The following is a 19,459-nucleotide window of genomic DNA, read 5'->3' as shown; positions in this document are numbered from 1 at the left end:
TATAGATAGTACATCTCCATAAAAATGTTTCGAAAAACCAGGTCAATGTTTTTATACAAATACATGACAGGGTTACCATATTACAAATTATTACTTTAGATTAAGGTAAATAGGTGAAAGTCGTAGCTTAAAATATTATAGGGATCCTTTGTAATATTTAACTTTATTTTCATATTTAATTATATTATTTATTAAGAACAATGCGTAGATAAAAAATAAGAATGCGGCAGACAGAACTTTATAATTATTTCATATTGCTTCATATTATTTAAAAAAAATATTTAATTATTATTATTATTTAAAATTTATTTATTTAAAAATTAGAAAAATTTTGATGTGAAGGTTGAAAATCGGTATTTGTAGATCCATGTATGCTATAAATATGGATGGATAATGTCATTAAAAGTGACGGCCATTTTCATTTTTTATTATTTAACTGATTTCTTTGAATACGAATATCTTTTTAATAGACAAAAACTTACTTTATTTATTAAATAATTAGATGTTGATACGTCAAGATACGTTGTGTGCGTAAGTATATAGAACAATAATAAAAAAATAGAGACAGCTAATTTGTTAATCTGCTACAATGACCCGTTTTTAGGGCTAGATGCTGCTCTATCTATATAATCTAAGATATTTACGTACACAGCATAGTGATTACTTGCTCTATGGTACACAGCTAATCTTGACGTATCTAGATTTAATTATTTAATAAAAAAGTTTATGTGCATTAAAAAGGTGCAAAACTTATAAGACACAAAATAAAACTAATAAGTGGTAAGTACATATTATAACGTATTAGTATCTTAAATTTTAAACATAAATACAATTATAAATATTGACATTTCTTTTAAAAAAAAATTGCGTTATTTTTTTGTGTTGCGAGTATCCGAATAATATATTCTCCATAAATGAATTAAAATTCTCGAAATAAATGGATTATTTTTTTAAATAAGTATTCAATTATTATTAATTATTATTTGCATACGTATAATATTTTCTTACACTATAAAAGTATAATATTTATGTAGGTATGTACATAGAGAACATATATTACGTTTTATATTTACAAAGATTCTGATATATATATATCTAACTTCACTCTAGGACTTTTTAGATTAGCTTGAAAGTAATAAAGAGGAACGATAGAAATGCTGATTAATAAATAGAAAAGCCATATAATGTTTTGTTTAAATCAAAATATTTATCGTTTGGATCTATTTGCCTTCTCTTGTAAAATACATGTGCATACTGCTTTTGTTATTATTTGAAATTCTCGTAGATTACGACCTACAGTTGGAGCTATCTATAATAACCTATTAATATTAATATTAATATAAGTATTAATGAGTCTGTGGACATGTTTGATTCGTACTCCGGTTCATTCAGTAGTGATTGGAATAATTGGACTTGTTTATCTATATGTTAACAGGTCAAAATGTATTTGTGATATTTTTGCTTGTTTTAAAAGGTGTGCTACTGCCTATTCCTCGACCATTAAGTTCCCTTAGTCACTTCTTAAGACGACCAAATGAAGAGAAGGGGTGACCCATTCTATGCTGGTACCTCACGGCTATTATAATGCACATTTATTATTATTTTGTTTTTATGTTCATACGGTACGCATTTTATTATTAAGTATATGGAAGAAAGTATATTGTAAGGTTACATTGAAAAAGACAAACGATTTAAATTTTTATATATTTGAAAGAACCAGATAAATAGAGGGAGACTTTGTATAAAAGTCGTTTGCTTGGCTACCTCTGTCCTATTCGTGTTTCAACCGTAAAGCAGTTGTATTTGCATGGCTATGTTTCGGTTTAAAGGGTGGGATATGGCGTGAATTTACAGGGTACAGAGGAATAACACTCGAGTCCTCAAGAATGGCAACGCATTTATCATGGGCGAAACAGTATACTCTGTTATGTTCATAATATTGCTTATGTCTATAGGCGACGGTTACCTTTCCATCAGGTGGGCCGTTAGCTTGTTGTATAAAAAAAATAGTCAATTCGTAAATAGTGTAGATATAAAATAGGTTTGTTTTTAAATAATTGAAAATATCCGCCATTTTAATTAAGACATGTATATTAATTTCTTACTAATATTTATATTTATATATTAATAATTGTAATTTAATAATTATAAATATTTTTTAAATGACCACAGACGTAAAAATAATAAAATAATATCACCCATTCATTATACACGTCTGAGCAAAGACTTCTTATATATAAGGATATAATGTAACATTCTAAATTACAACGATATACTTGATTAAAAATAAGTAAATTGTGACTTTCTTGATAGGGCGTTTCATTTTTGATTAAATTAAGGATATCAAGTTACATAGTATTTTAGAATATTTGTTTTTTTATTTCGATTAATTTTTATTTTTACTGTAAATTAGTTTTGCAAAACCAATTATTTTATCCAAAATCTAAATTACTGAATCAATTATAATAAAATTTCTATGAGATACAAGTATATCAGACAAAAAAAAAGAAATTGTAAGGTAACAAACTTAAAAAATACGACCGACTTGAAACCTTTTCTTATTTCGGAAGTCGGTTAAAAATACACTATTATATGTATGTATTAATATCATGTATTAAGTCCACAAAGATATTTGGTTTCCAAAATGAAATATATTTACAACATAATCATTACACAATATGTAGGTACATACTTCATACTATATTACTTTATATTGAAGTTAAATAAATAATTTTTAACGTATAAAATTACCAATATATTTTTAAATAAAATTGATTTTTTTTGTTTCGATTTATAATAGTAATGGTCACAGATAATATAATGCTATACGAGACACGGTGCAGCACAGTTCCATGCTCATATTTACATTTCACGCATACAAGTGTAATCACCGTTTCGTCTCGTTTTTATGATCATCCTAGACATACCTGCTTATAGTCTAGTTTGTTATCTATGTGTAGTAAACTAGATGTCAATTCTCAAAAGATATTCTTTTGAAATTTACTTTATATACTATAATCATTCATCTGATTGATATTTAACATCACAGACCGTGACAGGAAAATTAAACGATTGCGAAATGATTGTGTAGAGCTGGTTATCTCATGGCAATCAAATGGCAGTATAACCTAAACCGCTGTCGCATGCACAGTTTAAAAAGTTACATCAACGCATGCGCGGTGGGCGTAAAAACGCGGGAAAACACACTTGACATAAACAAAAACAAATGATTTATTGATTTTTATTTTTATTGCTACCTGTGTTGTAAAAACTGTGATATGTTGTCATTAAAATAGATAAAATATATCTATTTAATATAAGCATTTTTATTTGAAAAATATACATAAGTGTATAATAATGGATTTCCTATTAAGATACATATATTAACTGTTAAATTGTGTTAGTTTTCGCAGACAATTATGAAGTGTGTCTAAAATAAATGGTAAGCAAACAATTGTTGATTAATATTTATTTAATTATTTTAATTATTGACTGAGAATTAAGTACATAATTGAATGCTGTAAGATAGGATGCTATTAGATAGGATAGTTTTACATGTAGTAGGTAATATTATAATTTAAGAGCTGTATATAGTAAATGCTAAATAACTTATAAACAGGTATCTAGTACTTACCTACATGGGTTTAGTAGTAGACTTAATATATAAGTATATAGGTTTTTTTTTAAACAATAAATAGAAAATAATTTTAAGTAAAATAATTTGAATAATTTTATTTGTAAGGATAAGTTTCTACTAATTTGTAGTACAAACAATATACGCTTACTCATGAATATGAATGTATACAAACATTCGTATGTGGGATTGAATCTACAACCATTGAAATCAGTTAAAAGTATTTTGTGAAATCTTCAATTGTTATATGTAGTTTTATGTTAAATACCTACATTAATACCAATTATAAGTTACTTAGTTAATTCAGTTTCTGTATGGAAAAATCCGAATTATATTTCACTGTCTGTATTTATTTTTATGTCATTGTTTGTTAATTAAATAAGTATTATATTATCGACAGCATAAAGGTGAATATAATTGGTATTTTGGATATTAATGATGGTAAACATGATTCGTACTCTATTGATATGTATTAGGTACAGGGACTGTGAAATGATTAACTCCTGTTTAAATAGGTACTATAAGATAAAGCGAATGCTTATTATAATATTATAAATGTGAAAGTGAATTTATTTGTTTGTTACATCTAAGTGCCTGAAAAATCTCAAACAATTGTCATAATATATGATATACATGTAGAGAGAGCTAGTAATGTATAAATTATTTTTATATCTGTATTTTATAATTATCATCATTTCAGTTATTTACTGTCTACTGCTGAACATGAACCTCTCCCCTAGACTGCTATAAGAAACAGTCTCGAGCTACCTGCATCCACTGACTCCCTGCAATGCATTTGAGGTCATCGCTCCATCTAGAGGAAGGTCGTCTTATACTGCGGTTGTTAATTAAAAATCTTTTTTCCTCATCAGTTTTCGGTTTTTCGAGCTATGTGATCAACGCATTTTGTTCATCTACGGATATATTTATTTCAGATTTTATCACGCAAAGAAACTCCAAGTATGACACTCTCCATTGCTCGCTGAGCAACTTGAAGCTTCTGCATACCGCAACAATTTATAATAATATTGAAAGTGTAATTGCATATATTATTTACTCCAATGTCTAGCTACATTTACACACGACACCGCAGCTCGAATATATAGTCGAATTGTGTAAATTTCGACTATAGTATATTCTCGAACAGAAACACATTACTGCAATAAAAAATTTTGCCCATAGAACACGTTTTTCTGTCTTCTAATTTTTTTTTATACATTACCAGAGATTTATGCAACTAAATTATGGACTCCTTACATTTTGACTATCGCGTTGAAATTGTATGAGCGTAGTTTTATGCTAATTCTGACGATATATAATATAATAGTAGGGCATAATAATATAATATAGTGGAGAATGAAAGATGAGGATGAAATGATCTAATTTAATAATGTCTGGTTGTTGTTATGGGTACTAAGGGTAGACTAAGGGTCCCGGATGGTCTCGAAACTAGTCGAGCTTTCTCGATCATATTACACGTAAGGTAAATTGGTAGTTATTATATAATTTAATTTACTTTTTAAAAAACGCAAGTGACCCCCCCACTAGATGGAGTGACGACCTGAAATGCATTGCAGGGAGTGAGTGGATGCAGGTGGCTCACGACCGTTCTTTATGGCAGTCTATGGGGGAGGCTTATGGTCACAGCAGTGGACGGATAATGGCTGAAATGAAGAAAACTTTTTTTTGCACTATGGTCGATGGACAAATGTGACGATGATATTAAAATTTTCTAGATGTTAATTTCGATAGTAAGTTAATAACTGAGGGCCAAGAAGAATCGCGTGGTGGTCGACATGACAAGGTTTAGGGTATAGGTATATAGATAATATTATAACGGTAAAAAGTTGAGTTATCATTGACAGATATAGGGCTAAGGTAAGGAAAATAAATATATTAATGGTTAATGATGAAGTTATGCCAACGTTATGTAAAAATTTTTGACGAAATCATCAAAATGCAAACCTAATTAGTTCTTGATATAGGTTTCATTCAACTGTTTATGCCAAGTGTGAATCAGGTTTGTAAATTACGTACCTAACGTGTTATCTACATATTATGCCCTTGTAGTTTGCTGAAACACGTCTCGTGTAATGACCCAGATAATACGACTTCTAATAGGTCTGCAACTTACCTTGTTTTGGGCAAAACAAATATTACTTCTCTGGTATTTACCTACTAGATGTAAAAAATACCCACTAAACTAACTAAATGGCTATTGTAAATTAGATGAACAATATATGAATTCTATGAGTAAAATATATAACATAAAAATTGCTATTAAATTACGATTTGAATGACATAGGTACTCGAAACTTGTATTTCCGTAAAGTGTATCTAAATTCGGTATTGAGTGATGTATTGAAAAATAGACTAAAGTTTCGACACGAGTCTATTATTCTAAATTTTAAATCTACAATTTTAAAACTTTATTTACTATTAAAAAAAATGCAATTGTGAATCTATAACTAAAAAAGCTCAATGTTTTCACTTTAAATTTTTTGGCATTAACATTTTAAAATAAAAAAAAAAAAAAAAAACCTCCAAGACAATACTAAAGAAAATAGAAGACTTTTCATTTAAAAAGGGAGGCATTGATTTTAGATATCATTTTTACTATCATAATTTTATTTATATGAGAGTGTGTGTTTATTTATCTACACGATAGGAAGTATCTTTGTATATAATAAGCTAAAGTAATGTGTAAATTGTTATTATCTCCTGTGAACGCATACAATATTACAGTCTTTTACATAATATTTAGATAGCGTGAGTAGTAAAAATATTCATTGCACAAAATTAAACTGGATGGGATAATAGTCGTTGTAATAGTTGATATTAATCCTCATGAGCATTGATATTTGAATAAAAATACGGTTTTCAATGGACTGTATTTTCTTTCCTGTATATATTATGTAACATATTCGCCATTTTTTAATACCGATTTCGAAGTATCTGTTTTAAATTGATAGAGTATACCTCTGTATTGGTACTATACAATTTATGAGGACCGTTTAAGAAAATATTTACAAAAAGTAATTCCATAATTAGGTAAGTATCTATATAGTAAATTTGTTGACTAAAACTTACTTGTAATTTTGTAAATTTTTTAATCAAAAAATTGGTGACAGTTTGTAAAAGAAAAAAAAAATGCAAAAATTTAAATTCAGGAAATAGTAATTACAGTTCGTAATTTAGCTATAGTAGTTATATTTTACATGACGTATCGATACAGATAAGCTAGTCAAATTACGCCACCGAAATGACGACAGAATTATTTTTTGTAAGCATCTTATTTGCTACTCTACGAGTATTTGTTTTTTAAAATTAGTAATTATGAGTATTAAATATAAAAAATAAACCAAAATAAAAACCGGTCATTTGCCAGTTGAATGCACACGCCGAGGTTTCCATACATAAATATATATGATATAAAATGACGACAGCATTTATCATACGAAATAGATACCTAATATTTATTATTATTGCCATTTGTACGAAGTTTTATTATGCAATAAATAATAAATAAATAATTGTGGTTAAATCTGGACCGCATAACAAAGTTTGTTTTTGGAAGTTTTTTAATAATTTCTCAAAAACAGTTAGATACTTTTTGTTATTTTTTTCTATAATATTCATATATACTTTTATAAACTGCAATTATTTCACAATTTTCGCTTTTGAAACTTTTCATTTTTCATCTATTATAACTAAAACACTACATAGTATAAAAGTAGTTTTTAAATATACAAATGAAGCCCTTTCGTATGATACTCTTCTTGCATGAGCAGACCAATATATATATATATATATATATATATATATATATATATATATATATATATATATATATATATATATATATATATATATATATATATATATATATATATATATATATATATACAATTTATTTGTGATAATTCTAACATATTGATCGTTTGATATGCTCATTTACTTACCCTTAAACATACTAGAAGGGGACTTTGTACAAAAGTTGTTTGCTTGGGAACCTCTGTCCCATTTGTGTTTCTACCGTGAAGCAGTTGTGTTTATATGGCTGCGTTTTGGTTTGAAGGGTGGGATATGGCAGTGAATTTCCAATGATACAGAGGAATAACACTTGAGTCCTCAGGATGGCAATATGGGGGCAATTATGCGAAACATATATATATGTTCATATATATATATATATTTTCCATCATATATTCTAAGTTCCATAGAAAACAGTTAGATGGGTATATGAAATTTGGTGTACCGATATATTATATTCTAAGTAAGATATACTTTATATTTTTTTACTATAAGAAATAGTACACAATCACACTATTTTTCTGGTTCTGGTTAGGATGCCCTCTGTTATAAGCAGTCAGGCGATAAACATTTAGAGGCATAACCTGGAACACTCAGTATCGAGCCAGCTTAGAAAATTTTTTTTTTTTTTATATAGAATCGAATTCGGGAACCTTATTAATGCAAAACAATATGGTTACCGAGATTGTTATACATATGTAAGAAAATATAACGTATACATAATTTACACGTACGAGTAATAAAGTATATTATTGCACGTACGTGTTATAATATATGTACTTGTTAGTATATTATATATTAATAATTAATTTTATAGGTTCCCAGGAAATAATAGAAATGAACAACTTAACATATGTCGTTACACTGAAACTCCAGTGTGAGTATGACATAAAGCCAGAGTGTAAAAGTGGTATACAGACCCTAGAGTTGTTAGAATTAAGTACTCTAGAGAAAGAGGGTTAGGAAATATAGAAGATGTTGTTGCAGAATATCTCATCATTAAAATCTTAGTTGACTGATAGAAATAGAGTATTGAGTGTTATTATTTAAAGTGGTTATATTAATCTTGAAATGTAATCTACAATAAACCTGTGATATATAATCTGGGCTTTTCGCTTTTAGTATAGAGCGCTATTTGTTTATATCTTGCCATACTTCCTTTGTTTTCTTTTATAAAATAATTACTTTTATAAGTTCCTCAAGATAATTTATTCGCGATTGTATGTTGAACATCTATATATATATGAATATAATAAAACTGTAACTTCTATGAGAGCTCTACTTCTATTGTAGAAATCAACATAATGCTAAGTCTATCTGTAGGTAGGTATATGCTATGTATGTTTATATGAAACTAATATTAAAATGATGTTTAAATATATGCTTATGGTATATATATATATATATATATATATATATATATATATATATATATATATATATATATATATATAGTTTTAGTAACTAGTATATATTCTATATTGATCTATCATCAAGAATACGAGTATTAGTGCTGGGTTTACGATGTGATGGTATGCAATTCAACTTACAAGGGTATCTTTTTTATGGGGAAAAAAGGCATGGCAACCCCGCCTGCGCTATCCGTATATACTAGCAGGACACCAGTGAGAGATGAAGGAGGACCGTGGAGAACCGTGTGGAGGTTGACCTGATAGGGTATATTGCTAGCAATGGGGCCATTAGTAATGGGGTTTGTTACTAACAATCTTTTTCCTCATATTTACAATGGTAAGGTATCAGTTGACAAATAGTAAATGAGTATTCTCAAAGCTAGGTAAGGATTAAAGAATCTTTTGCGATCGAGGTCGCAGGCAGAAGATAGTATGAGTAGTATCGTAGTCACCATGTAAAATAAATATTACAAATGAAGTGAGTAATCTAGATACATAAAATAATTGTGAAAAATAAACAGTAGATTATATTGTTTATTTTGTATGAATACTTCCTAAAAACTTTTTAAACAAAGAAATATTGATGTGAGATCACCTATAACTAATTTAGTTGGTATGCATTCGAGATATAATAGGCGGTGGTTCAAAAATATAGAATTTATTATTGTTAAGACGAAAGTACTAATTATGCTATTGGGTAACTAATTAATATAAATCGAAACTAGGCAATGAACTAGAGTTTTGAATTTATGGCGAAATTTAAGGCTTAGGAAAGCAATGAGATAGATTTATGGAAATTTTACGCTTGAAAATTAGACTCTTGATAGTGGAATTTATAAATATCCTTATAAAGATTAAAATTTATTGTTTAAGGCAAATTTGAAACCGTTTTATTAACCGTTTTATTTCGTTAATTTTTTTTTGTAAAACAATGAATATGAGTCGGTTTTATGAAAATTAGTTATTGATTAAAAATAATTAGTACGTGTGATTGTATACAAACTCTGAACAACCTACCTATTACAAAGTTTGTACGAAGTTATAGAGTGATACGAAACGTTTAAAATTAAGTTACATTTTAAATTCACGAAAGTAATGTTTTCAAAATTGAATAATTATATTCATTTATTTACATAATGAATAAGTTCATGACGAATATAACGTTATTCTTCGTCTACAAGTATTGGCCCATTATTCAACGTTAGTATCCTTGTATGAGGTTCATTTAAATATATATAGCTATGTTTGCATCTTTCATTCAAAATTTTGATTTGAAATTTCGTTATTCTGTTTCATGGTAAATCTGTTTGAGAATATCTATAGAACGGTTTAAATTTCAATTTTTAAAATAACACAAGCCAAATTACATTTTACCAATGCAAAAATATGCTAGGAAACACAAATGTCTCTCACCAAAAATAACTATTGTTGTACACAACTCTGATTGGTTGACTAAACCAGCGCACTATAGACAAACAATGTTGGTCTATAGTGCGCTGGTTTAGTGACCGAGGACAATATTGCCGACTATGGTTGCCAAACTAAGAAGCTTCCAGAGACAAGCTTGTTTTCTACTATCAGTAGCTGCATGAAAACAACTCCAACAATAGCAATAGAGGAGCTCTAAATATAACACTCCTAGATCAGCATATATAGCAGGAAGCGGCCTTAGCCATAACAGTTCTCACACTTTTATTCTTAACCAGGTAATCGAGTATGAACCACTGATTACGGCATGGTGTGATAGAACTCATAATCGTTATTTATTGAAAAAAAAATATCAAATACAAGTAAAAGAAGAGGAAAGGGACCAATCTGGAGTACATAAAATATGCAAATACACGGATGACTCCAAAACTGAGAACGGTTCAGGAACCGGAGTCTTTTTCTACACCTCAATATAAATATCTTCCAATAATTAAGTTATCCTCCAGTGGATAAAGGGTACTCTTATCCTGTTATAGTGCATTTTATGGTAATGATGCCGCAGATGAGCTAGCTAGAAGAGGTTCTGGAACGAAAATGGCAGGCCTGTATCCATTTCTTCTTCTTCTATTTTTGCAGTTTCGAATATGGATTCGTCAAATATACACTAATATACAAAACCAAAAATGGACACAGGCTACTAATCGCAAACAATCAAAATAAGACAATCAAGCTTCTGTGCTTCTAGGGTGAGCTTGGCTGGATGTACTAGTCACGACTCATACGTATAATGACCCAAATGAGAGGCTTAGTGCGGCAATAAAAGTTCGGTTTAGATTATATTATTTTACAAATAACATTTTTTGCGTCATACTGTATTTACTGTACCTTAGTAAAGAACACTTTCATCAACAAAGAATTAATGACGATGATGATTGTCTCATAGATGACATCAAGTTTAAAATAGATTTTATCTTATTTACGAAACATCAGATAATGTTTGGACTATTCAGAAATAAGTAATCATTTTTAGTTAAACTATAACCGAGTGTAGGCTCTCTGTTTTCGGTAGTTTTAATATTTATAAGGTAAGAATTTTAATAATATTGGTGTATAATGTACCATATATTTATAAGGCAACGAAACTATTGGGTTATTAGTTGGTAACAAATAAATAAAAATACTACATTATATATATAGGGATATTTAATTTTACGTTAAATTGATTTAATTTTTATTATTTATTTTCTAAATTAACTGTAATAGTTATGCATACCTATAATAAAAATGTTAAATTTATGTAATCATTATTAACATAATAAACAATGATAATTAAATATTGTTTGTCGTGAGAAAGATGGCATGTCAATGTTTTATTATAATACTAGCTGTATTTCGCTGCATTGCTTGTTTGAATCAGTATATGAAGTATATCCTCTGTGCTAAGTTAGGATAACCTACCAGCCTACCAAATGTTATTTAAATCTATTCGGTAGTTTTTGCGTGAAATCATCTATCCATATATCCATCGTTACTATGTTTCGCATTTGTAGTATTTATAGAATTATAATTATTTTCTATTCATTAGTTTGCATTCTTCATTTTTATTAGATGGTTTCTCGTTATCAAAAATATATTTTATAATATTTACTAGGTATTATATATAAAAGTACATATATTATACTGCATGAAATCAAATTCGTTCCTTCTAAAGGAGTGTTCTATCAGAGAAACTGATAATTTTCTAAAAAAAATTAAGAAAAATCATGGCGCGTCTAGCATTTAAATTAGTACATTCAATATTTTTAGTCGCTTTCAATTCTCGATTTTCAATTTCTGTCCTAATGTATTTTATAGTATGCGTAGATTCTCAATTTTACGGTTAACGATATCTATTTGAATCTGTACATATAAATTATATATTATATGAAAACAATATTTTTTCGTTTACAAATGAGTTTAAGAACATCCCTTACGACCTAAAGATTAGGTGTTTTTATTAATAGATAGGCATAGAACTGTCGATATTATTATTAATTTATTTGCAAAGTTACGTTGTTTTTTTTCCAGTTATTTGTGTTTCAAAATTATTTTTATTATTTCTTTACATTTTATTGACCAAAAAAACATAGTACAAAAGGCAGGTTTAATTCTATTGGTATACTGTAGCGGCTAACCTTTAAATTATCATATCAGGTGTATTGATTTCTTTTTTATATAGATGCTAATTAAAAATTAAAGTAGTAGTAGTATCAACAAACAAATAAAAAGTATATATAAAAATACTAGTTTACAATATTCATTATATATGATTAATAATAGATAGATAGATACTCTTTATTGGATTTAGATATTTTAAAATATAAAACAATTACAAGAAAAATCACAATGAGAAAACAATATTTAGGTTCTTCTTTGGATGGCAATATTATTTTATTTTAAAATATAAAACAACATAAAATTAAAATAATTAGGTTTTCTTTGTTGTTATACATTAAAACTATGAATTTAAATAATCATTCTATTTATTATGTTTATTATTAAAATTAGTACATTTTTGTTGTTTAATTTAATGTTATCAATAGATACCTAACAATCAAAGGTATTTTTCCAATTAAAGTCAATTGACCTTAATATATTTATATATTGTATGTTTGCTCGTTATTTTGAATGTAAATCAATCTGGACCTAACAGTCTTTTGACAGAAACAGATCATTTTTATCTTTCAGCTTAAGTATCACACAAAGAGATTTAGAATTGCTTCAATCGGCTAGATATGCTTTTGATTGAAGGGACACCAAATTACCGGACCGTATTCCAACGTAGAGAACTTCTGACTTGGGAATCTAATATTGGATTATAATAACTATCGTCCCGGTGCGGTTTCGTCTTGTAACATATTATTGATATGTATTCGTAGGTGTAGCAAATTGGTGTAATTTTTTATTTTTTATATATAATATATTAATAGTAGTTCTAGTAGATGACAAGTATTGTTTTATCGATGTAATATTAAAAATGTGAAAGTTTTTAAGGATGTTTATGTGTTTATGGATATTTGTTAATAAAACATGCTCTAACGGTTGAACGAATTTAAATGCAATTTAGAATACAGATATTCTATTTGGAAATAAGGAATTCATCCTCTTAAACAATTCATGCAAGCAAAGCCGCGGAAAACAGCTAGTGTTTATATAATTTTATAATAATTTTAATCAGAGGGAGACTGTACAGAAGTTGTTTGCTTGAGCACCTCTGTCCCATTTGTGTTTTTACTGTAAAGCAATTGTGTTTACATGGCTGTGTTTAGGTTTGAAGGGTGGGATATGGTAGTGAATTAACAGGATACAGAGGAATATCTGAGTCTTCAGGGATGGCAACGCCTGGGGGGGTATCATGGGTGAAACAGTATACTCTGTTATATCTATGGTATTGCTCATGTCTATAGGCGACGGTTACCACTTTCTATCAAGTGGGCCGTCAGCTTGTATGCTATTCTAAGTTCTAAAAAAAATACAAAATAAAATAAATCTGTATTCACTGACGGCTAAGCAGAGGGCGAGTTTATTTTATATACTCATAAAAATTTAAATTATATCAATTATAATATAGTATTATGCTATTAAATTATCGTATTAATTTCACATAATACATAGTATTGTTACCATAGGACTTAATGCAAAATGTATATAAGTGTTGTAACACTTGTTATATATGATATGTACATAATTTACATAGTATTTGACGTGTCATTAGCGGATCTTGCATCTGTAATGATGGAGAAACTGGGGTAATACCTAGTGACGTTGTGATTAAATAACCACTATATATTACGTATATATTTATATTCATCTATATACATTTATTAAATTAATAAGTTATTATAAGGCCCAACTCTCTGTCACGTTGGATTCTAACTTATTCGGTGAAATGCGGGCATCTCGGTTGTTATGTTATCCATAATGGCAACTGTTAAAAGTCTATTTGGAAAAGTTTTTAAGGCAGTTCCAAAAAATTTGACTGCGAAAATTGGAGTAAAATATAATTAATATAATTTATATATTTATGTATATAAATTATATTAATTTTATATACATTCATATAATTAAATAATATTATGTATAATTGCGCATTTATATACTGAGGTATTTATTTGAAAGTATCACTAACTCTACCGTATCTACGGACTAAAAGCAGATTTTAATTGAAAAAGGCTTGCTATTCAGGATACTCGAAAACTAGGTTTGTATTGTTACAATATAAAAGTGTGCGTTTTAAAAGGTCTGTTTTTTGTAGTTCAACAAATATGTGCGGCTTTATAAAAATAACTTTATAACTCAAAAAACAGAATATGAAATTATTTGATATGAAAGATGATATAATATTTGACATCGAAAATAATACAGTAAATATTTTATTGTTCTTTTAATTTTGTTTTAATTTTAAAGATCTTTATCATAGTAAACTCATTCAAACACTATAACTAAAAGAAACTATTTCATTTAAAAGGATTATTTAGATATTCTATTTAATTATCTGTTACACTTATAGACACATCACTAACCTATTTCTCTGTTACCCTAATGGTTAACTGAATGGTTTCTAATGATAAGTAATGTGGTACTTAACACAAAATTGTGTTATATGTATTATGTATATAACATATATATTTCTATTGCGCATTAAAGTTTAAATAGATACTTAGTTGAAAAATTATGTTTTGTAGTATTTTGTCCTTGTTGTGCAGTTTATTGGCAGAAATGATAATAATAATTATTCAAGGGAGAACACTATAATTTACTCATAGGTTAATATGGAGATAGCTAGTGTAATACCGTACTTGTTGCGATCAATAAATAGCTGAAATATTGATAATGTTGATGTGTGTAATAATACGTGTATAACATGTTCAATTTTATGAACATAATGGAAAAATTGATTAATGCGGAATTTTGCATATAGCTATAATAAAATAATTTAATGATTGTATGCATAATTACGAAATATTGCAGTTATAATTGGACAGTATAGAGATATTTTATATTGTTAAACACGATATTTTACAAATTATGTACTTACAATATACGAGTCCAACATATCTCTGAAATACCTGATAGCATTTAATTGTTAAATAATTTAACCATATTTCTGCCACGAAGCAGCTGTGCTTGTGTTGCTGTGTTTCAGTTTGAAGTGTGGAATATGATCATGAGTTTACAGGTTACGGAAGTATGCTACCATAGTCTTCAGTAATGAGAAAACATTAGGAATAACAGTATGGCATTACAGTATATTTTGTGCTGATTATGGTGATGTTTATATCTATAAGTTACGGTTACTAATTTTCATTTGTTTCAACTTTCCAAAAAATAAAGTTGTTTTTATGTATAACCAAATATTAATAATTTCCAGGAAAAATGAAGTTAATAGATCCACGGCGGCTGCTGGGCAGGGTATTCCCCATAGTTCAATGGTCAAGAAGCTATGATACTCAATCGGCTGTCGGTGATTTGATTGCTGGCGTCACTGTGGCTCTTACTCTAATACCACAGTCAATTGCTTACGCATCATTAGCTGGCTTTGAACCTCAGGTATTATCCGTCGTCATTTTTTATTATATTTGCTAGTAATGTTAATACTATAATTCATCCATATGTATAAAGCAGCTGATTCTTTTGAATATATAATATTTCTTTTCGCAATTGTTTTAACGATTATGCATACGCTAGTATCTTTAACTATACCTGATACTTTTTTACGGTACTTAGTTTGTATTTCGTTGAAAACAGTTTTTTCTCTTTTGTTAGAAATAAAAATTTACGTCAGAATAAGTAAACTATATACTCATGTATTATTTTTTTGTAGTAACCGTAATAAGAATGTAATGTGGAACAATGCCTTTTTATCATCCTAGATATCGTAAGAGGTATTTATAGGAACAAAGGATATTAGTGCAAAAGAAGGAAATTAAATATGATTTCCATTAAATTTTATAATTTCCACAGCAAACTAGAAATAAAAAATCTACTACTGGTTTGCTCGTGACTAATAATATAATGTTAATGGTTTGCGGTTTATTATATAAAATTTCTATTGTATTTCATAAAACTTTCGAAAACAAATCACAATTTTGATGATAAAACAGGTGTCCAAATTATACTCGGAATTTCGATTCAATTCCATTCGGTCGATATTGTTTGTTTTCGAAATACAAATATTTGCAAACGTTGTTCCGGTATTCAGTCATTGCAGTAATAGCGCTAGGTTTTGATCTTCCACCGTCGAAGTAATTTTATGAAATGTGCATTCCAATTAATATCGTAGAGAATGGGCATTTACAGCAGCGAAAATTTCCTGTACTCTCTTTAATAGCTCCATTTCAGTGGAGTTTTAGTGAAAGCTTTAAATGGATACGGATTCATAAGTTTTAAAATGAGTGTATAGCGTAAAATCGTTGCCAGGCAATTAATTTTTAAAATTGCAATTGCGATTTTTGCGTATAGTTTTTTTTTATATATTTATTTGTTAGTTTTTTATAACTTAATTAAGTCCCGCTCTCTTATATACCCGTTTAACTAAGTCCTCATTTGGACCTTGATATTGTTTGACCTTCGATTTTACCTTTGTATTGGCATTTATTTCTCTCATTTCAACTTGAAAGGACTTTAATAAAGGAGAATAGTCTTTGAGACTTTTTTGTCACATTTAATTTTTAACTTCACATACAATAGTGTATTTGATACAATGTTAAATTGTGTGTAGTGATTGAATGATTATCATCTTATTTATAGTATGCTTGCAAAAGTTATAGTATGTACATCTTCACTATAGTTTATTGAAAACATCCGTTACTGCAGTTCATTGTTATCGTAAGCAGGTCAAAATACTTTAATGAATGAATGAATGAGCTGAAGAGCTATATTGTATTTAAGTACTTGTGTATTATTACTGCTACATCATATTTTTATTGTTATAAGTTATTATTATTATAATTTTATATTGTACATGCCGATATGGTAGAATATGGAATAATGGACATGTAATTATTTTTTTCAACTAATGTATGTACCCATATTCGTGCAATAAATGATTTGATTTGATTTGATCATTAGTAGTCTTTAATAAAAAAAACCCAAAAATTGCAACTGGTATTTATTTGTGATGTATCAGTTAATCGCTTTGACAAAATTGTTAGTTTCCTCACAATAGTCTTACTTACACAGTATTTAAGTGACATTTAAAACAAAGAAAGTTCATTGTTCGTCTCTATTTTTTGTTCTGTGGGCGATATTGTCGTCTATTTTGAACCAACTTTTGTTATTTTTTTTAAATCAATAGTAATAGTCTTATGTTAAATTTGTTGTGATTGAGTCATGCTTGTTCAGAAGTAAAATTTGTTTAAAGATACATGTTTCGCATTAAAATATTTTCAATGTAATGTATTTACGAAATATTTCCTTATTTATTTTAAAGAAGACTACAGACGCGAGTGAATATTAATGTGCTTGCGATTGATGTCACTTTTTTGTGGAGCAAAATATACCAGTTGTTGTCTCTTTCTGTCTCAGTATCTTTTTAATGTCACTACTTTTGACATCTAATAAAAATAGAAGAAAAGTAAAATTTAAGCTATCCCTGTAAAAGATAATAAAATAACAAACATTAAACGTATGAACAATTTCATTAATTTTAAAAATCATCAGATAATTAAGTAATTTATTAGAAAAACTTAGGATAATAAGGACGGTTCTGATAGTATCAATAAAGTTATAAATATGTAAACAGATAAGAGACAATTTAGTTGAGTTCAATTCAGTTGAGAAACAATTAATTATGTTAATATTTATTTTCTGGTATTTTATTCAACCAATTTTATTATTCATAATTTTCTTATATGTTATATAAATAAATAAGTTTTGTGGATAACAAAATTTTATAGTATAATAAAATAAATTAGACTATTACTCTTGTATTTAGTAGTAATATTTTTATTTCAGTATGGTCTATATGCATCGTTGATGGGCGGTTTCACATACGCTTTAATGGGCACATGCCCTCAGATCAACATCGGGCCTACTGCGCTGCTATCTCTCCTAACGTTCACATATACAAGCGGTACAAATTCAGACTTTGCAGTATTAATATGCTTCGTTGGCGGCATCGTTCAGTTAATCGCCGGGATCGCCCAACTTGGTAAGTATAACAATACCAACACTATACTATAATCATGATCTAGCTTGTAAGATAGTAGTTCTCTAATCATCTTTTACAACAAATATTTTAAATGCATTAAAGAAAAAAATTTTTACTTTTTGAATTCAAGTCGATTATCTCACGTTTTGTGAGGTGAGATAGTGAATTTAGCTGTTCTCTACCTTGTTCTACTCAAGATATAAATCAGTCGTCAAACAAATTTTCGGTCTTAACCATTATTGAACTCACGAGTTCACGACGTTGCCCGTCGTGAAATGGGGTGTACGTATTTACTACCCTATCGCACAACATGTGGTAGATGATAAAAAAATATCTATGAGGCTTTTTTTATCTCGTTATGATTATACCAGTTATTACACAAAGAAACCTGTATAAGTATGTAAGTATAGACGATTGGGGCGCCCGAATTTAGTTTGCGAAACTTCGAAACACCGAACGTAGTCGTGCCATGCAGCTGAAAATTGCGCTACTATCTGGTTTTATTAGTCTTTAGAAATGCCTTTGTGTCGTTGGCTTTTATTGTTTTATTGTAAACTGTATTACATTGTTCAATACTTTATACCAGTGTATATTTGATAAAATGATCTTAAATATGTACATAAATTTATTTTATGAACTCTATCATTTATCAAAACAGAACTGCAAATGTATTTTACTATGTTTAGGTATATAATATACTTCCTTGATTTTAAAACTGGTTTGTAAACCTTGAGTACAGTTTCGAATCATTGTTTTTATTAACATATTTTTAAATACCTCTCGTACAATCAATAGCTTATCTATATGAATCCAATTAATAAATTGATTGTATGTAAATTGTTTTAATATAAAAAATATATTGTTAAATAAGGAAAGAGGTGATGGAATAAGAATAAAATATATCATTAGTGCATAATAAAGCAGTGCAAGATAAGGAAAATTTGAAATAAAATCCTATAATCGAGCTGCCTTGATACCGTG

At 28.2% G+C, this 19,459-nt stretch overlaps 1 protein-coding gene across 5 annotated transcripts in view; it reads left to right on the top strand.

Annotated features, from left to right (window-relative positions):
• Window positions 1–682: 682 nt before the first annotated feature.
• Window positions 683–19,459, top strand: part of LOC113511449 (sodium-independent sulfate anion transporter-like) — a 47,520-nt gene continuing 28,743 nt past the window's right edge. For 2 of the 5 annotated variants that reach the window (XM_052903424.1, XM_052903420.1), the window contains exons 1-3: window positions 3,117–3,442; window positions 15,698–15,876; window positions 18,283–18,478. In XM_052903424.1, coding sequence (XP_052759384.1) covers window positions 15,703–15,876; window positions 18,283–18,478 — 370 coding nt within the window. In that variant the 5' untranslated portion in view covers window positions 3,117–3,442; window positions 15,698–15,702. Of the gene's footprint in view, window positions 781–3,116; window positions 3,443–4,569; window positions 4,671–11,294; window positions 11,373–15,697; window positions 15,877–18,282; window positions 18,479–19,459 lie in introns of those variants that run through there. The other 3 variants (XM_052903422.1, XM_052903423.1, XM_026895077.3) reach the window with 3 other exon arrangements.

This window comes from Galleria mellonella, unplaced genomic scaffold (genome assembly GCF_026898425.1).
Source record: "Galleria mellonella isolate WM207_F2 unplaced genomic scaffold, CSIRO_AGI_GalMel_v1 utg139, whole genome shotgun sequence".
NCBI lineage: Eukaryota > Metazoa > Arthropoda > Insecta > Lepidoptera > Pyralidae > Galleria > Galleria mellonella.
The sequence above is the reverse complement of the archived record's forward strand: the minus strand, read 5'-3'. Positions and strand labels throughout refer to the sequence as shown.